The 21,666-nt window shown below is 40.7% G+C and overlaps 1 protein-coding gene across 4 annotated transcripts in view; it reads left to right on the forward strand.

Moving 5' to 3' along the window:
* The window catches only part of znf827 (zinc finger protein 827), a 93,720-nt gene that overhangs the window by 12,058 nt on the left and 59,996 nt on the right, over nt 1–21,666 (forward strand). For all 4 annotated transcript variants that reach the window (XM_051119780.1, XM_051120571.1, XM_051122138.1 and 1 more), the window contains exons 2-4: nt 9,663–10,877; nt 14,692–14,864; nt 15,350–15,848. In XM_051119780.1, the coding sequence (XP_050975737.1) occupies nt 9,663–10,877; nt 14,692–14,864; nt 15,350–15,848 (1,887 nt within the window). The remainder of the gene's footprint in view (nt 1–9,662; nt 10,878–14,691; nt 14,865–15,349; nt 15,849–21,666) is intronic.

A 21,666-nucleotide genomic window follows, 5' to 3' on the forward strand; every position in this document is an offset into this window, starting at 1 on the left:
ATCTCGCCCGTACGTCTTTACCTTCGCAAAAGCGAGATGGCTATCAGCGTGACAAAGAGCACTAGGAGCGAACAATGCGGCGCTAACCATCGGCCGCCCCGGCCACCGTTTAACATGGAGATTGGAAAAGGAATCAGCTCCCTCTCCTCCAAGACCTGCATGCAAATGAGGTTAGCCTCTCCTGCTGTGCCACCGCTCTATCCCCCACTCTCCTCTCCAGCTCTAATGGCTGCAAAACTGCCACCCCCATTCTTCAGGAAGAAACCGGGACCAATCCTGATTAGTGCCCTTGTCTTGAGTGACAGGCTTGGATCCAAGCAGGCAGTGCCGTGGGCGCCACTGCCAAGCTGCTGTCAACCCGGTATCACTGTAAAAAAGCCATCCCTTTTCTTCAACCCCCCCAGCCGCACACATACCTCCTCCACTCTCTCACACACCCCCTCATATTCTCTCTCTCCCTGTCTTTCTGGGTGGCTGGCTAGTCAAGCTTGGCTGCATCCCTCGCCTGAGCTACTGGGACAAAGTGTGATTTACAGTAGTTGGAGAGTTTCCCTGTCAGCTCTAACCTGTGTGCATGCTGTCTATCTGAGTAGGCGGCAGTAATGCTGTAGCAACAGCATATTGTGGTGTTAGCGTCACAGCACCTAGCTGAATCCACCCCTGCTTCCTGTCCCCGTGGTGTGTACACAGAGCCTTACTTATTATCTTATGTTTCTGTGACTGTGCGGGAACACCGAACCGTCCATTTGACTTTCGTTCCGGCGTTTTCCACTACTTGTTTTCTTGCTGTAAATGTAAAATCTTCAAGGCCGTTGAGCTCCGGGCTCCATGCCCCACTTTTATGCCCTTAAAGAAACATCAGTGTGCGGTGGATCCCATTAGTTAGCATCTCACGGTTGATTATGAACCAACTTTTTGATGGCACATCTGAGATTACTAGTCCAGGCGCTGCCTTCCTTGTTTTTTTTCTGGTCTCTATAAATGGAAGTTGGGGGAAATAAACAAGAGTGCAAAAGGGCGCTTCATCTACAAAGAGGAATTTCAGAGGTCTGGAAGCCAACACTGTCTCAGTCTCTTCCAAGAACACATCTCCTTCCTGTTTCACCTCTGGCACCCTGCCCAACATGCCCACAGACCGCTGAGGCCATGCGGAAAACACACAGATGGTAATATGTAGTATGCTTTGCTAATACATGCTGATGAAGGCCTGTGCTAATGTGGAATACCGTAGGCGACTGATTTGTTTAGTATGAGTGTCGGGTACAAGCGATCGAAATGACTATAAATCACAGCATAAAATATAATCATTTTGTATATGTAGTGCAAAATAGAATGTTTGTTGACCTGTGTTTTGCTCAACTGTTGCAAGGTTTTACGGTCAGGCAATTTGAGTAATTTGCTTTAAAATGTCTACAATTTACATTTTTAGGGAATCAGCAAATATGACAGAATCTGCAGTTTAGGGACTAAATGATAGGTGTGTGGGAGCACTTCATTTATTATTAGAAAAATAATGTAATAATGAAAGAAGCGGTTCAGCAAAATTTTGCTGACATAAAAGGTGCATTGTCTGCTGTCAATAGTGTAGTGTTACACAAAGCACAGCTTAAACAGAAATCACTTTCAAAGCAACCAATATTCTGTTGGTCACATGTGAATTTGTGTGAAAAACCTGTAAAATCTGTGACGAGAAATGGTTCACACTTACGCAAAACGTGTGACAGCACCTTACTTTGACCACATCTAATGTGTCATTGTGAGATGATTGGTGCTCGACAGCCAGAAACTTTGTATTTTCCCTTTGAACTCAGAGTATATTCATACAAACTCTCATATACTGATTCATATACATCAGAATATTGGCCAGTATTACACAATCTAACATTAAAAAGTGTAGAAATCACTTGTTTTTAAAGAAACATTGTCAACACCAGCAGATAAAGTTATAGCAGGACTCCGTCTTTCTTGCCTCCCCTGAACCCCTGCGTTTTAACAGATCCCCTGAAGTGTTCGGTGAGTTTGGTGAGGGGTAACTGAGAATGAATGAGGAAAAGTCACATGAGAGGAGGCAGTGGCTCCATCGTGATATGATTGGTTATGGTTATGTTCAGCTGTGATTGGTTCATGCAGTAAATCCCGCCTCCTGTGTTTGTGCGCATTCTGCTGTTGCGAATCAGTCTGAGTGAACAATGTAATGCGTTAATGGGAAGACTAATTTAAAACAGTAAGTAAACAGCTCACACTCGCACTTAAATATAACCGCTTTGTTACATCAAAATAAGACTTAAAGTGACATTAAAACTTGATCTGTGGGAGTTTGTAGTGAGTAATCATCTTGGTGAAATTTAGAGTAAATTTACCGGTATTTAGCGACTTTGATGACTATTAAAAAGAATAGCTTGTTCACTTTCATTTTTCTTTTTAGTTTTTTATTTAAAAAATAAAATAATTTCTGATTCTGATTATTCTGATCATTTCAGATAATTTCTGATTACCAGTTTAGTCAGACCTTTAACAGACCTAATGGCTATTAAGACTTTTATTCTTGCAAACTGATTTGCATGTGAAATTCTTTTTTTGCATGTAAAATTAATTTTGACAATACATTAGGGGAGAAAGAAAGAATTGGGGGGGGGGGGGATGTCTGGTTTGTTACCAGAATTGCTTTATATTGTATCACAATCTTTAATTTTTGTGTGTGTGTGTGTGTTTAATAGGATGGAATTGAAGTAATGTCATGTCTTATGTAATCAATTAAAGGGATAGTTCAGCCGAAAATGAAAATTCTGTCATTAATTACTCACCCTCATGTCATTCCAAACACGTAAAACCTTTGTTCATCTTCGAAACACAAATTAAGATATTTTTGATGAATTCTGAGAGCTTTCTGACCCTGCATAGACACATGTGACACATTCAAGGTTTAGAAAGGTAGTACAGACATTGTTAAAATAGTCCATGTCAGCTGTAATTGTATGGCGCTACGAGAATACTCTGAATAAAGTATTCGGACTACATGAAAGAAAAGAAATTGTTGAATAAAGTCTTTATTTTTGATATATTTGCACACAAAAAGTATTAATAGCTTCATGACATTACATTCATGACGTCACACTGACTATTTTATTGATGTCCTGATTACCTTTCTGGGCCTTGCGTTGCTGATTAAGCAGAGTCAGAAAGCTCTCGGTTTTCATTTGAAAAATAATTTGTGTTCCAAAGATAAATTCTTATAAGTTTGGAATTAAATGAAGGTGAATAATTAATGACAGAACCTTCATTTTTGGGTGAACTATCCATTTAAGATACTAGGGTTGGGTACATGTTACGGCACACTTTTGTCACGATTTAATACATTGTGATGTTTCATGATATCATAACTGAATTGTGACTCCGAGAGAGACTCAGCATTTCAGTGAGAGGGAGTTGTAATCTGTGGTATCAGTGTTAATCTCTCTCATGCGGTTCCCTTCGCTTTTGTCCATTACCATAGAAGTGGTTTAGACTGCACTGAGAAACACCGGTTGCCAGTGTATGCTAATTTAGACTTCCTGCTTCCTTAATAATTAAACTGTAGGAAATGATATGAATGAACAAGGATCGATACGAGAACCTCAAGGATAATGCTTTATTGTGAGAAAATGAATCGTGGTGTATCGATACACGATTGTATTTTTGCAGAATCTTAGTTTTGCTTTGACTGACTGCTCATTTTCTTCAAGGCATAGACTGGTCATCCTGAGAGCCCCCTAATTAACAGAATTACTTCCCACCTCTGGTTCTGCGTTAGTCACTCGTGACGACGTGTGGCTGGTGGTGGTAGCAGTGCGTCCTTCCCACCATATTGTCGGCCGGCGGCTAATAAGGTAGCACTGACCGGCGGATGGGCTCATTAGCATCGCCTGCGGCCGTGGCAACCCCCGCCAGGGCCCAGTCGGACACTTAATTACCGCCACCACTTTTTATCTCCCCTCCAAAAGCCAGCCCCCCACCCCTCGAACGCCACTGGCACTTGCTTCTGCAATCCACAGAGAATGCTGGGAAACTATAGATGCCAAAGTGGTGGTTAGTTAGCCTGTAACATTCGATAGCAGCGCTCGCTGTGAGGCACTGCAATATCTCTGATAGAGTTAAAGCTATTCGACCCGAGCCTCTCATGCGAGACTGCGCGAGTGTGTCTTTTCATTGGCATCAGTGGAATATTGATGGCTCCACCCCGGCTTAATCGACTAATGGCCTCTCCCTCTCTCCTTCACTCTGCTGAAGCAGCCACCCTCCCACCCAGCACTGCCTTTCTGTGCCCTTTCCGCGACCTCTGGGTCAGGCCGGCCGATTTTTATGCCCGACTGAGTCGCAGAATAGCCTCAGTGTATTGGTAGGCAACCTTACGCAAGTCATGTGGCTGCTGGCCCTAATAGAGAACGCTCCCAGCCTCCTCCTCGGCCTTGTGGCTTATTGCATCTCACAGCTGAGATGTTGTGGCATTAACTGTATAGATGCCAACGGCTGTTGTTCAAATGAATCCAGGGAAATATAGGCTACAATTACACTAGATCCATGTACTCTGGCAAAGAACAAAACAGAATTAACAAGGTCCCTAAGATGTTTTCCAAGTCTAATTGTAATATGAAGAACAAATACCCTGAGCATAATTTGCTGTACACCAATGTGGTAGAAATACTAACTTAAACATACAGAATGGTTCACTCAAGAATCAGCATTTGGTCATTGTTTATTCACACTGAGTTTCAAACATATGATTTTTTTAGTGGAAACAAAAGTAGAAATTATGAAGATTATGTTGGTTATTTTAACACAGCTGATGGACACTTTATTTTTCATTTTTGGAGTACACTAACATTCAAAAGTTAGAAGTCAGTAAGATATTTTTAATGTTTTTTAAAGAAATCTCCAATGACCCCTAATCCTGCATTTAAATGATCAAAAATGTATTATCACAGTACAGTATATACAGTAATATTACAATTTATAATAACTCTATGATGGCAAAGCTGAATTTTCAGCATCATTACTTAGTCTTTAGTGTCACATGATTGTTTATAAATCATTCTAATATGCTGTTTTGCAGCTCAAGGAACATTTCTTATTACTATCAAAAATAGTTGTGCTGCTTAATATTTTTGTGGTAACTGTATGTTTTTAGGATTCTTGATGTATAGAAAGTTCAAACAGCATTTATTTAAAGTAGAAATAATTTTTACAACAATATAGAAGTCTTTAAAGGGACGTCTATTTGATATCTGCATTTATGTCTGAGACATTATGTCAAGACATATTTTTTAGAATGTACGTCTATTGGACGTTTCCTATCAGATGTCAAATAGACGTCTATTAGATGTCTTTAAGATGTTTATGATATAGAATGTATGTAAAACTGACATCTTACTGATGTCTGTCATATGTTTGTACACAGCAGATGTTTTCCAGATCAAATGATCTTTAACAGACATCTTGCAGACGTACATGAGCTATCTGGGATCTTTGCTGAAATGTAAAAGAAAAAAAAAAAAAAAGACTAAATGGTAAATGGTACCCAGATAGCAGATGTACATCTGCAAGATGTCTATTAAAGATCACTTGATCTAGAAAGCGTCTGCTGTGTACAAACATCTGACAGATGTCTGTAAAATGTCAGTTTTACATACATTGTAAAATTAAAGATATCTAATAGAAATCTATTTGACATCTGATAAGAAATGTCCAATAGATGTATTGCAGATGAGCAAACACTCTAAAAAATACGTCTTGCAGATGTAAATCCAGACATCAAATAGACGTCTCTGTGATGTACATGTGCTATCAGGGTATGTCTGGACTGTATTCTACACACATGCATACTTATACAACAACAGTCAAGAATTTCTTCATCCAGTTCAGTATATACTCTGACAGCACGCAAATTTGGACTTTATTTAGCAAATATACATACATACATGTGTGTCAACTAGATGGAACCCATCAGAGAAATGGGCACAATAATTAAATAATTAAATATGCATTTACATAAAATGCTTTGGTCCAAAAGAGGAAATTTGAATGGGTTTCTATAGAACATTCCTGTTAACACTTAGATTTTTTTTCTTTGTCATCTATAAACAGTGTTGGGAAGGTTACTTTGTAAATGTAATACATGTTTGAATACTTACCTCAATTTTTTGTCTAAATGTTTTCAACTGTTAATCATTTTCAAACATTTAAAGCAGACAGTGTTAACCTTACAGTAGTACTCGACACTGATTACTGTCAGTCTTCTCAAAATCCTTCATCACTTGAATTAGGATTATAATAATTTAATTTTAAAGCACAGCCACCACAAAATCACACTTCAGCTTCTTTTCACTTTGAGATCATTTTAAGGTTAAATACAGATTTAAAATCATAACAAGAAATAGTTGAATAGCTATGATAATGTTTTTGAAATCAGGCCTTTGCAGACAGTAGCATCTAACAATGCCTTGGGGAAAAACAGCTAATCTTAAAAAATAAAGCATATGCATAAACCCAAATAGCAAATAAAAGAGTTATCATATAAGCATGTGTCCTATTCAGTCTCTGAAACAGCAGTCAATCCAATTTGGAAAAAGAAATCAATTAAATCTGTGGGTGTGTGTGTTGGGGAAATATTCAGATGTAACCCCCTTTGTAATTAGTAACATTTTCATAAGAAACTGTCATTTAATTATACATTTTTTTTTATTAAGTAACGCTGTTACATGTAATTATTTGCTATGAACTAGTGATTGCTGTAAACATTCATGCAGCTTTTAAAGGGTTTCTTTTTCTTTTTTATAATATGACGAAGCTAGATACAGATTACAGTGTAGTATGTATTTCTTAAAGGAGAACTGCACTTCCAGAACAACAATTTACAAATAATTTACTCACCCCCTTGTCATCCAAGATGTTCATATCTTTCTGTCTTCAGTCGTAAAGAAATTATAGTTTTTGAGGAAAGCGTTTCAGGATTTTTCTGCATATAATGGACTTCATTGGTGCCCCGAATCTGAACTTCCAAAATGCAGTTTAAATGCAGCTTCAAAGGGCTCTAAATGATCCCAGCCGAGAAAGAAGGGTCTTATCTAGCGAAACGATTGGTCATTGTTTTTGAAAAATAAAAATTTGTGTACTTTTTAAGCACAAAAGCCTCCACAAGTTCATCATCTGTGTAAAAAGGTAGAGTATGTCGAAAAACTCCATGTTATTGTCTCCTACAGCTTCAGAATTGTCCGACACTGTTTTTGTTTGTAAACAGCGTTTGACTTACTTGCACTTTTTTAGTCTTTGCCTGTTCCCTTTGTAAACACTCGGTCTGTAGTTCTGTGTAGTTCCTGTATGTCCACGTGACCTTCCGACGTGATTCAATAGTACGTTTAGAACCCTTTGACGCTGCATTTAAACTACATTTTGGAAGTTCAAAATCGGGGCACCATATCAGTCCGTTATATGGAGAAAAATCCTGAAATGCTTTCCTCAAAAAACATAATTTCTTGGATGACAAGGTGAGTAAATTATTTTTTGAATTATTGTTCTGGAAGTGGAGTTCTCCTTAACCTTTATTTTTCCAAACACTTCTATTTTAAACTCTAGAGAACACAGTCATTCATATTTAATATGTTTTTTGCTAAATTGGCTATGAGAAATCTGACTGTCTGCTAGGCTAAGAAGTTAATTTCAGAGGCTGAATGTAACGCTCTTCATTCTTTTCATGTTTTGTAGAGGTTATGATTTGCATTTAGCACTTGTGTTTGTAGGGTTGAAGGGTCATGTCCGCAGCAGCACACAATCATAAGCGCAGTTTAGCCTCAAGAGAGACGAGCACGATGTCTCAGTGAGAGTGACTGATAACAGATCTGGACCACAGTGCCTCCCACAGCTGTTTTTCTGGCCACACAAAGTCATGCTCACCATTATGCCATTAAACGAACCTCTCAAAGGCAGACGGCCAGTATCTTGTCCCTTGTCCCAAACTGTCAAGCTTGTTGCTATGCGATAGCATTGTTGCCGTTGCGGCTAACTACCAGGGTTTTGTTCCCATTTTTCAAGCCACATAGGAGCGCGTATGCGCGTGTGTGCGTTTTAGAGGCAGGGGGTTGTTTCAGACAAAGCCATGCGGAACTGGGGCCCGAGCCGTGACCTTGGGAAATGTCAGGCCGCCCACGGAGTGGCTTGCCTGTGTCTGCCTCTCCAGTGCAGCTAGGAACAAGAGTGGCGGGGCGTAGCACAACCTAGCTTAACCTAGCGTGGCGAGAGCAGGGTTCAGCCCGAGTTTCTGCCACTGCCTCAGAGACCTCTGGTCAGCAATCTAGCCATTTCTCACTAACAACATTATGGCCATTACTGCCCGTCCTCCCTGGTGTCACATGGAAATGGGTCATGCCTCACATACTTCACTGTTTTGCTCAGGTGACCGAGAGCTCGGTCAGTGAAACGCCCTGGCGATGTGCATCAAACGCTCGAACCTTAACAGTAAGGCTCTGGAATTCACATAGAGGTGTGTGTGTCGGATTTATATCTTATTTTCTTTGATTTTCGAGTTACGAAGCATGCTCCGCTGCATTGTCGGTATCATGGTGCATGGTCGCACAGGGTCGTGGCGGTTGCCACCCCTTTGGACCAAAGTAAGCAGTGCTGGCCAGATGTGTGTTGACTGTAATGATCCCTACGGGTCGACGGGATACCGTTGCCAGGCAACGGCTTTTCCTTTTCCCTGTAAACAGAGAGCTTACTCGCCAGGCTTATGTTGGGGTCGGCAAGGTGAGACCAGCCTTTATGTGTGCGAGCAAAAGGCGAAGAAAAGATGCTCAAATGATTTTTTTTTACAGATCATATTCCGATGTCACAAGTCCCCGGCCTTTTTTTTTCTGCCGTCTCCAGGTCTTGTTCTCTCGCACTCTCGCAGAGGTGTGAGGATTTAATTTGGTCAAGTGAACGGACACAAAACCCCCTCACTTGATAAGTTTTGACATCCTCCCTCATCTAGGCTTGTTGCTTCCTGACATGCTCTTGTGGAGGGATTGTTAATATGTATCAGGAATATTCACATTCTTTGTTCGCCCTTGTCTGGCAAGCTGTAATGTTTTGCTTATGAATATTGATACACGAAGTGTATATTAATGACCCTTGCTGACCTTAACCCTATCCTTATTGGCTCCCTTGTGGTATCGGCAAGCTCATGAATATTAATCCAGTTCTGTAACCTCTATTACCCTAATCTTTGCTGTCTAGCCTCCCGGAAGGGCCTGTCACCATGGTAACCCTTTTACTACACTCTTTTAGACCCTTGGAAAAAAACATGGTTGAAAAAAGAATGGAAAGCAAGTTATTCCGCTGTGCCTTGTGAGGGATGCGTCAGATACTCTTCAGGACAGCTCTCGATTGTATTATATCGCTTAGAACATATTTTTTCAAACCGTCTATTTGAGTCCTAATGAGAAAAGTCACTTGGAAAAGGTCAATCAATGGCTGTAAGGACTAACAATGTCCTAACAGATTTGCCCTCCCGCATTTATTAATAATCATGTCACTGCATATGATTTTTTTTATAAGATGCTTGTTTTATAGAATACAACAGATGATAATGAAATATTGTCAGTTGCTAGAAAAGCATTTGGATAAATCATGTTTTTCTTCCTGTTTCGCAGATGTGGACACGGTAGAGGATGGAGGGCCAGAGGGTGGCTCAGTAGAGGAGGACAGCTGGTTTGGGAATACCTCCGACAGCCCCTCTGAATCGTCCTACGGTGATGTGCAAGATGAGCTGCGGGTTTCCCCGGACAATGTTCCCCGACCGGACCATGACACCTCAGCCGAGAGCTCCCTGGGCTGCCCGACGCCAGTTCAGCGGGCTTCCCTGGAGCTACTGGGGCTGGACAGTGGGGTCCTCTCGACCCAGGACATGCTGTCCTCTGAGGTGTCCTCTCTTTACGGAGATTCCAACCAGGCTTTGGGCAAGCCCCTCAGCAGCAACCTGCGGCGTCTCTTGGAGGCTGGCTCGCTAAAGCTGGAGGGAGGGGACCTGACTGGGCGTGGAACGGGCAGAGGACCAGAGTCGCCCCCGGTCAGCTTGGTACTGTCTCCATCTTCACATCACGCACAGCAGCTGAGTGCCCTGGCGAGGAGGTTGGCTAACAGCAGCAGCAACAACAGCGGCAACTCGAACTCTGCATCACCTGCGTCTGTAGCAACTGTCAAGCAGGAGCCTTGTGACCCATATGGCCCCAGCAATGGCCCTAACTCAGGCAGCAGTGGCTTCGTATGGGTAGGCGTTGCCGATAAATGGCCATCGACTAGTTGCTCGGCTCCCAGCGGCAGCAGCCTATCGCCAGACTCGGCTATCCAGAAGTTAAAGGCGGCCGCCAACGCCGTGCTCCAAGACAAGAGCGCGGTGGCCTCCTCCACCTCGGCGTCCTCATCCTCCTCTTCCTCCTCCTCGTCCTCTTCGGTCACCTCCTCCTCAATGGCAGCCCTGGGCACTCGCTCTGATGATGCGGTGCGCTTTGAACCGTTCGCTTCACCCTTCAGTCCGCAGTCAGCCAGCTCCACGCTTGCTGCCCTCTCAAAGAAAGTGTCTGAAAGAAGTCAGCAGCAGGTGGGCTCATCTGAGCATCAACCCTCAGCTGGCTCCTTTCTCTCTCTGGTTTCCATGACCTCCTCAGCAGCTCTGCTAAAGGAGGTGGCCGCACGAGCAGCAGGGAACCTTCTAGCTGATAAGAAAGAGCCCGCATTAGTACTGGGAGCCTCCGAAGATGTCAAGCCCCTGTTAGACAGGAACCAGAAGGTGCCCACCCCAACCCAGGCCATGGATCTTCTGCTGCCAGCAATCCCCAAGGGAAGGGCCAAGCCCAGCAGTCAAGCAGGTAACAGTTTGTTCCCTAAAATAAATGCATGCCTTTTTTTGTTTTTGTGCTTTTGAGAGGAGATTGCCAGCTGGTTTACATTTTTAGGATTAAACACTAAAACTAAAATGAAATCACACAAGCTAAAGTCAGGCTCACCTGATAACACACCTGAATCCATTAAATGCAGTGCTTTGTGTCCCAGAATTACCAGGGAAACCGGGTATTTCAACTTTTCCAACAAGCACCACATGCTTTTAGAGTATGAATTTGCATTTTCATGTAGACCTTCTTATATAGACACTACAAGCTTTGAGATACCTAACAATTACACCAAACAGGACTTTTAAAGAGACACCCTCATGTCGTTTCAAACTTGTAAGGCCTTTGTTCATCTTTGGAACACAAATTAAGATATTTTACTGAAATCCAAAAGCTTTCTGACCCTGCATAGACAGCAACGTAAGTACCATGTTCAAGGCCCAGAAAGGTAGTAAGGACGTTGTTAAAATGGTTAATGTGACAACAGTGGATCAACCTTAATATTATGAAGCTACAAGAATACTTTTTGTGCACAAAGAAAACAAAAACACAGTGGACTGTTTTATCAATGTCCTTACTACCTTTCTGGGCCTTGATTGTGGTAGTTGTGTTGTTGTCTATGCAGGGTCAGAAAGCTTTCAGATTTCATCAAAAATATCTTAATTTGTGTTCTGAAGATGAACGAAGATCTTACAGGTTTGGAACAACATGAAGGTCAGTAATTAATGACAGAATTTTCATTTTTGGGTGAACTAACCCTTTAATGACATTCGACTGATGTGAAGTTGGTCCCCTCTTTGCAGCTTTAACAGATTCCACTATTCTGGGAAGGCTTTCCACAAAATTTTGGAGTGTTTCTGTGGGAAATTTTGCCCATTTATCTAGTACAGCATTTGGAAGGTCAAGAATTGATGTTGGACGAGAAGTCCTGGCTCGCAAACTCTGTTTATCCACCAGTTTATCCCAAAGGTGTTTGATGAGTTTGAGGTCAGGGCTCTGTGCAGGCCACTCAAGTTCTTCCACACCAAACTCACCCAGCCAAGTCAAGTCTTTATGGACCTTGCTTTTTGCACTGGGGCATAGTCATGCTAGAATAGAACAGAGCCTTCCTCAAACTGCCCCACAAAGTTGGAAAGCATAGCATTGTCCAAAATGTTTTGGTATGCTGAAGTATTAAGACTTCCCTTCACTGGAAGTACGGGGCCTAGCTCAACCCCTGCGAAACAGTCCCATACCATTATTCCAGCTCCACCAAACTTTACAGCTGGCACAATGTAGACAGAAAGGTAACGTTCACCTGGCATCTGTCAAACTGCCATGCTCATCTAACAGACTGTCAAACAGAGATGTGTGATTCACCAATCCACAGAACACGTTTCCACTGCTCCAGAGTCCAGTGTCAGCATGCTTTACACTTTTCCATCCATTGGCAATGTACTTGATGATGTGGGGCTTCTATGCAGCTGCTCAGCCATCTTCTTAAAGATATAAAAAAGAAAATTATGTCATTAATTACTCACCCCCATGCTATTCCAAACCTGTAAGACTTTTGTTCATCTTCAGAACACAAATTAAGATATTTGTGATCCTGGACTACAAAACTAGTCTTAAGCAGCATGGGTATATTTGTAGCAATAGGCAAAAATATATTGTATGGGTCAAATTGCCTACCATAAATGTATCAAAACTTAATTTTTGATTAGTAATATGCATTGCTAAGAACTTCATTTGGACAACTTTAAAGGTGATTTTCTCAATATTTAGATTTTTTTGCACCCTCAGATTCCAGATATTCAAACAGTTATTTCTCGAACGATTATTGTCCTATTTTAACAAACCATACATCAGTGTGAAGCTTATTTATTTAGCTTTTTAGATGATGTATAAATCTCAATTTTAAAAAATGGACTGTGGGTCCAGGGTCACATTTTTGATGAAATCTGAGAGCTTTCTGACCCTGCAAACACACGTGTCGTTCATGGAAGAGAAGAAATTCTTGAATAAGGTCATTATTTGTTGTTTTCTTTGCACACAAAAATATTCTCTATGTCACATTGACAATTTTAACAATGTCCTTACTTTCTGGCCTTTAACATGGTAGTTACGTTGCTGTCTATGCACGGTCAGAAAACTCTCATGTTTCATCAAAAATATCTCCATTTGTGTTCCAAAGATGAACGAAGGTCTTATGGGTTTGGAACGACATGAGGGTGAGTAATTAATGACAGAATTTTTATTTTTGGCTGAGCTATCGCTTTTCTGTGGAATATCTAATAGGGATGAAATTTCACAGACTTACTGCGAAGGTGGAAATATATATATGTTAAATTTACATCAAATGTTAACTATTGCTACAGATAATAAAGATCAAAATGACTAAAAAGAAAATGCTATAAAAACAAATACTTAGTAAATAAATAGAAAATGTCACTCTAGAGAATTTCGAATCAGATAGTCATTAACCTGTCTTGTAATTTTACTTAACAGTAATTATTGTTTTTTAAGGTAACAGTGCCTAAATGTGTGATTATTACACCGCTGAAGAATGCACTGTGTAGTGATTTAGTAGTGCCATAAGGTCATACTTCGTCTGCAAGAGGTTGGCTGGAGAATCTGGGAAAGGTCTGTTAGCACAGTGGGGGTTTGCTGGAGTTGGCGGCACGTTCCCAGACCCAGCTCATCTCCCGCGGATGTGCAGCCTGCCAAACGGAGGCCGGCAGTGTGTGTGCTCCCCATAGCCCGAACAGTCGGAGACCATCTCAGCAGATTCCCCCGGAATTTAGGTCAGGCTCCAGAGCCGGCACAACCATCAGAGTTTCCATTCAGCACAGGCCCGGGGTTGAGCGCCTGAGATATGGCTGATCTTTTACTAATTCGCAGACTTATGACTTGGAATCAGGATTGACCAAAAAGAGCTGCAGACACAGAGTATAATGTTAAAGTCATGATCACAAAATTTTAAATGCTAAATAAGAACACCTCACTTAAAATCAGAATTGAGCTTCACCTGGCTTGTTTTTGTAAATGTGAATTATATAAGAGGGTCACACGAGGAGTATTTGCCTGGTAATGAAACAATACCAACTGGACATTAAAATTTGAGAAACCAGCTAACGGCTCTCATTCCTTTCCCTTGATACCAAAGACCTTCAGTCTTTTTACCTCACGGGCAGTTTCCACAGTGATCTCGCCGGGAGAGGTTGAGCCACAGATGGTGGTTTATTGTTGCAAATAGGCAGTCTCGAAGTTTTACACCCCGGGTCAATGAATGCCTGAGCGCGGTAATTTCACCAAACACTGATTACCAGATGTTTTTCGAGGAACACGACTGGAATACTTATGAAGCCATCCTGACAGGCCCTCGTAGAATTTGTAATGCAATCATGCCAGCTTCTAATAAGACCAATTAAGCCCTAATGGACACCGGATATGGAGCCAACAACAATAATCGGCTTACTAAAAACATCCTTGTGTTTGGCTTCCTTTGTGAGGAGTCTTTGGCATTGATCGGTGTAATCATAGCTCACAATTTTTATCTCATTCACACGAATAGATGCAAGGTTGACAAGAGAGAAAGGATATTTAGCCTACGTGTTATTGCATGCCAAAGGGCTATCTAATAATGTGGCATCATTGTCCAACTAATGGTTCTTTGTAAATACTAGACATTTTTCGAACATTATGTAGCTAGCAACAATTACACACAGATGACAACAAAACATAACATTTATAAAATGCATGCATGATCTGTATGCATTTATATGCATGTAGTTTATTTATTTATTTATTGCAGGTTCTCCTGAGGATGGAGGGAAGCCCTTTCAGTGCCCGGTGTGCGGTCTGGTCATCAAGAGAAAGAGCTACTGGAAGAGACATATGGTGATCCACACAGGCTTAAAAAGTCACCAGTGTCCCCTCTGTCCCTTTCGCTGTGCTCGTAAAGACAATCTCAAGTCCCACATGAAGGTGACTTCAGTTACTGAGAGGAGAAATGCTTGTCATAAATCATAACAAATCAATTATCCTAACATCCCTAGATGCAGATTTTTTATGATGCAAAATTATTAGGGCTGTCAATTCATAATTTTAATTGAATGAATTACATGATATACCAAATAAGTAAACTATTTCAATTAATCACATCTATAAATATTTGCAGGAAAATTAAGGTAATTCCAAAGTATTATATTATTGTGGTAAATGAAAACATTGAATAGACATTTTAAAAACTGGCTTTAGAAGTCAATAAATTGTTAAAATATATATATCATAATGTGTAAACCATTACATCATTACAGCCCGCAGAAATATTTAAATAATCGTAAATTAATTTAATAATCGTAAAGTAATTTACACTTACTGTCAATGTAATTAATAATGAGGATGAGGATTCATTTTTAATATGCTTCATTCCCATCTTTTTTTCTAAGTTCTTCTGTTGTTCATCTCAGGTCCATCAGCACCAAGACCGAGGAGAGACTTTCCAGTGCGAGCTGTGCCCCTTCACATCCTCCCGCCACTTTAGCCTCAAGCTGCACATGCGTTGCCATCAGCACTTCCCCCGTCCCGACCTCAAAGTCAAAGAAGAACCCGGCACAGACACGGAGGAGGGCGAAGGCTTGCTCATGGGGGACGGTGGAGTCGCTGGCGATCAGGTCATGAACACAGATGCTTCCATGTCTCCCACTGTGAGCCAACCCGACGGGCGTTTGCTGGCCTCCCCTGCAGAACCCTCGAACCACGTCCAGATCAAGGAGGAACCCCAGGAGAGGGATCTGTCTGTGATGTCTCCCTTTGCCCTGTGTAGGGAGCGACCCAGCAGCAGCAGCAGTTCTCTGGATCTGCCTGGGCTTAAATCCAGTCCACCGGGGCCTGGACCTACAGCTGCTTCGCTCTTCAGCCCAGATATCACCACCAAGACGGCTACGGACCTTCTCATAAAGCTCTCAGGTAAGAAATCTCACTTAAAACTACCCTGCAATGGAATTAGATGCTAGATTATGTAAACCAGCTTGATTTATCCATAATTCCTTGTATTTAGGATGAATGAATTGCTAATATAATTACGGGTTGGCAAAGGCAGTAGAATTCGGCTTGCTGGATGGGAACCCAAAGCCAAGATCCTGCAGGACTGTGTCTGCATGATTAATTCTTAACCTCAGTTACCGCTCTACCATGGAGAGCCTGTTTATTATAGCTGCACTATACCATCTTGATACCTGATCCTGTTTTATTTTTTTTTAAGTTCTGGTGGTTTTAACAGGTTTTAAAATACACATGTAAGGCTGCCATAAAAATATCACAAGTCAGTGACTTTTCACTGACTTTTTCAGTCAGTTGAAGGCATTGCACGTATCAGTGCCATTTTTCTTGAAACAGAGGATAATTGACTTTAGCAATTAACCAGTGGGCATTTCCTCCGAGGAGGCAGTGTCTCCTCAAAAAACTGGATGGGAAAAGTTACAGCAGGAGTCTGCGTCTCTCTCTGAGCCCAGTGAGTTTTAACAGACCCCCTAAAGCGTGAGTTTGGTGGGGGGTAATTGAGAATAAGTGGGGGAAAGTCACGTGAATGGAAGGAATACCTCTATCGCGATATGATTGGATATGACTGGTTATGTTCGGCTGTGATTTGTTCATACGATAAATCCTGCCACTTGTGTTTGTGCGCGTTCCGCTTTCGTGAATCAGTCTGAATGAACAATATAATGGCGTTAATGGGAAGACTTATTTTAAAAAATAAGTAAACAACTCACACACTTTTATATTACTACTTTGTCAAGTCAAAATCAAACTTCGGATGGGCTGAAAATGTGATCTGTGGGTTTTTTAGTGAGTAATCATGATGTTGAAATTAATGGTACATCTCCACATTTGTGACATATTACATTGTTAATGTAAGTATACAATATAGATTTTTTTATTCTAGTAGTGTAAGTAATGTTTAACAAAGAAAATGTGACTGGGACATGAATTTACATTTAATTAAAAAAGTTGTTTATGAGTCCCTTGTTAAACTGCCAGCTTTCTTCAGAAAATTCCTTCAGGTCACACAAATTCTTTGTTTTTTTAAGCATTTTTGAACCTTTTCCAACAATGACTGTATGATTTTGAGATCCATCTTTTCACACTGAGGACAACTGAGAGACTCATGTGCAGCTATCACAGATAGTTCAAACGCTCACTGATGTTAGAGAAGGAAAAACCATGCATTGAGAGCCAGGGGGCGAAAACGTTTTGAATGTGAAGATCAGGGTAAATTTAACTTATTTTGTCTTCTGGGAAACATGCACGTTTCTTCTGTAGCTTTTGAAGGGTAGTACTAAATGAAAAGAAATATGATATTTAGGCAAAATTAGAAAAATCTCACATCTTTGTACACATTCTGTTCAAAAGTTTTCACCCCCAGCTCTTAATGCATTGTTTTACCTTCTGGAGCATCAGTGAGTGTTTGAACCTTCTGTAATAGTTGCATATGAGTCTCAAAATCTCGACCTCAATATATGGACCTCAAAATCAGTTCAAATACACAAAAATGCTGAGAAACCAAATAATTTGTGGGACCTGAAGGATTTTTCTGAAGAACAGTGGGCAGTTTAACTGTTCAGGACAAATAAGAGACTCATGAACAACTATCACAAAAAAAAAACACAGCTGTGAATCATTCAGGTAGCAACACAGTATTAAGAATCAAGTGTATGTAAACTTTTGAATGGGGTCATTTTTATAAATCCAACTATTATTTTCTCTTGTGGACTATGTAAACATCTATGTGAAATGTCTTATTCAGGCCAGTACTAAATAAAAAATAGCATGCATTTTATATGATCCCTCATATTTTGGTCAAATATTTAACATTTTGCAGATTCTGCAAGGCGTATGTAAACTTTTGACCTCATTTGTATGTTAATATATGTAAAAATTCTAATAGTATCATTAAGCAACATTAATAAATGCTGTGTAAGTATTGTTCACTGATACATAATATATTAACTAATTTTAACAAATTAACCCTAATTGTTGAGTATTACAGACAGTATCGTAATGCAAGTAATGCTTATGCTAATACTGAGTGTATCAATTAATAATTTGATGGGGTAAAAGGAAATTTAGTTGTTAAAATACAAAACTCACAATTACACTTGTTTATGTAATCAAACTCCAAACTTTAGACCATTAAATACATGTTGTTGTAGTCGAAAGTATAGGTAATTGTGAGACAGCAGCGAGATTGATGCGAAAGGGCTGACCAAGGGTTACCCAGAAGGTCGGCAACAGGGTCGCAGCTCCCTCGCTTAATGCGGAGTAATTAGATTGAGATCTCGGAACAGAAAAAAAGGAAAACCTTCGGAACATTAGATTAATTAAAAATTCATGCATAATTCATAATTAAAAAGGAATCTGTAATTGGAAATGATTAGCGCCCTCAGCTCCATCGTGTGACCTCTTGCCTGGATGCAGAGGGACTGTTCCAGCTTAGTTAACTTCACCTCCGTCTTGGTGGAACGTGCAGAGTCTGCGTTCATGGCACTGTCGCCCTCTTGTCGCCTGTGGCACAGTGTTACTGGACTCCCAAACAAATGGGTTTAAGTCCCAGAGGACTAGATAGACTCCTCAACAATGCAAAAATGGAGTTAACATATAGTGGACAACTCCTGCTAAACTGAGGCAAGATGTTCCAAGTAGGAGATATGCTGCACTGCAGAAGCTAACCTTTGGATAGACAGATTAGGGATGGATTAGAATAGCCCTCAGTCAACTAGTTTGTCTGGATTTATTTACTTTAATAATTTGTGCAGTGGAGCTTTAACAGGGATGATTTAAGTGACACCACTTCTTCTCATGTGCTGTGCTTTAGTGTGCTGAAACCGTCAGGACGCTGAACCTGTCTCTGAGACGTTGCGTCTTTTAAGTCATCCCCATTAAAGCAGTGCTTTACAGCTATCAGAGCAGTGCTTTTCTAACATGTTTACAGCCTTTCGATAATACATTTTAATTCGAAGACATGGGTTTAGTGATTTGTAGCATGAACATTTGGTTTTTGAGACTACGTGTCATTTTAAAAATTGTTCAGATTATTGATTAGTCGGATCTGTGAGTGACATCACTTTACAATGACACATGCATTTCTGAAAAAACAAACAAACAAAAAAAAAACATGATAAATGGCAGCAGTCACAGAGCTATTGCAGGAAATGCGCATGACCCAAGTTGTCAAAAATGGGAGAGTACTTTATTACACTCATAAACTCATGTGCTGTTTAATGTACTTAAGAGGCTTTTTTTTTTTTGCATGGCACATAACTTGGATTAGATGGTTGTTCTTATCCACAAATTCACAGAAGTATTTTCGGTTAGCAAAAAGACACACCCTGACCGCAAGTGAGTCTCTGTGAAACTTTATGTACTGAAGAGCATTAATTACATACATTTGTTTGTGCTTCTTTGCTTTATCATTTATAATAGATTTTTAAATGTTTAATTATGCTATTTTTTGCCTGATTGGGACTGTAGAGCTCAGAAATTGACAGGAATGTATGTGTGTATATGCTTATGTGTGAATTTTTTGCAAATAATTAAGTAATTATCAGTGTACATTTATGATTCATTCTGCTATAACACCACTTAGGGATTTGCAAATGTATTTTTTTTTTTAACTAGGGCTGCAACTTGTTTAACACCAGTGAATGTGGCAAAGTATTTCTGCACATCCTCCATATTTCTTAAAGGGAAAGTTCACCCAAAAATAAAAATGATCCCAAGATTTACTCTCTGGCTTTACCCTCAAGCCATCCTAGGTGTGTATGACTTTCTTCTTTCAGACGAATACAATCAGAGTTATATTAAAAATATCCTGGCTCTTACAAGCTTTATAATGGGAGTGAATGGCTGTTCAGATTCAATTGTCCAATTTGCTTGTTAAGTTTGACATCAAACGTCACCGCTTCTATGTCCAAACGCTCTATCAGATGCCATGAGAGAACAACTAATGGTGCTAATACACACTCACAACGTGAAAATACTAGCAAAAAAAAATTATAATCCTCCCCTTTAACTCCATACTGAAATCCCAGATAGTCAGACAATGAAAATATGCATATATAAACATTATTTGTGATTTTCATTATTAACTGATTTTCCTTTGCTGTAAACAAAACTTGGTTTATTTTTCTTACACAAACACATCAGTTCGCTTCAGAAGGTTTTTATTAACCCCCCCATGTGGAGTAATTTTTATAATGGATGGATGCACTTTATTGGACTTCAAAATCTTAACAGCCATTCACTGTCATTATAAAGCCTGGAAAAGCCAGGACATTTTTTCTATAACTCCGATTGTATTCGTCTGAAACAACAAAGTCATATGCACCTAGGATGGCTTGAGGGTAAAATCATGGGGTAATTTTCATTTTTGGGTAAATTATCCCTTTAAGTAGTTTCTTGAGTGTTATCTGTTGTTGTCATACGCCCGCTTGGGGTACATGAGGGAGAGAGAAACGGAGGGGGAAACAAAGAATGTAAAATGGGAAGGGAATTAGAGAACTAAAGTCAGAATGAAGTGTAAAATAGCAGACTAGTGCTTTTAGAGTTCCCCAGGCAAAACACACAAATGCTCACGCACACATGAGGTGAACTCTCGCCGACCTCTGACATAATTGGCCTATCATTTCTTTGGACTGCCTGGTTCTCCTCTGAGTTTCAGACCAATCCGCTTTGATTTTCCTCCACGCTGACACGACTGTCAGCCATCCAGTTGCGATACACATTTTGATTTGAAGATGAAAGCTGGGGAAATGCTTTGAAATGCAGGCTTCTGCACATGCTTGCTGGACCTAATTCAATAATGACAGTTCACACATTGCCTCTTCCTCTCAGAGAAAGTGACACTGGGTGTGACTCTGGTCACGGGCGAATAATTGCTTTGTACAATTGTGGGAGGTGTTGAAATTGGCGAATCCAAGGAACGAACAGAAGCTGGAGTGTTTACTCCATCCGCATTGTTATTTGCACGCTCTCCATTCATTTGTTCCTTGTAGTCCTCGCAGCACGGAGGTTTGCCAGCCATTTCCCACATCCACCATGCTGCGCTTGCGCTCGCAAGTGACCCTTGCTGCATCCAGCATCCAGTGATGTGTAGCTGCACCGCTGCTGCTTCATGTAGCAAAGCCTTCCTACCGTAGCGGACTGTTGGCTGTTGTTGCCCCCTTAACCTGCCACGTTAAGCCATCCTCGGCGGGAGCGCTGACCAATTGTCAGAGCTGGGAGCAGAGCTGCATGACAGAGGTGGAAAGCTAATGAAGTGGTCCAATAGTGGGCAGCCGCAACAGAGTGAGAGGTGACAGGGTACTGGACAAGCGCCCAGCAGAGAAACGAATCAGCCCACAGAGAGGAGGAAGCAAAAAAACCGAGGCCAGGTGACAGCAACGGCAGATGACAGCCTCACCGGCGAGAGCACAGATAGCCCCAGTGTTGATGTAACACTGACCGGGGGCTTCACTCCAGTCACAGCAAGAGAGAGAGAGTTGACACAGTGAGAGAGAGGCTGCATTCAGACAGAAGCTGAATATATTTGTCAGTGCTGTTTACAGCACTAAATGTGATTATGTGCACACATTTGAGTGATATAAATGAGAGACAACTGTATTCAATAATCAAAGTGATTCACTTAAATGTTAAAAAATATTTAATATGTCTTGGAAATCACTTAAAAACTCCTGAATAAACAAAAAAGTCTTACATTTTGTTTATTGAGGTCATAAGTGAATCATCA

This window comes from Labeo rohita, chromosome 1 (assembly GCF_022985175.1).
Source record: "Labeo rohita strain BAU-BD-2019 chromosome 1, IGBB_LRoh.1.0, whole genome shotgun sequence".
Taxonomy (NCBI): Eukaryota; Metazoa; Chordata; class Actinopteri; order Cypriniformes; family Cyprinidae; genus Labeo; species Labeo rohita.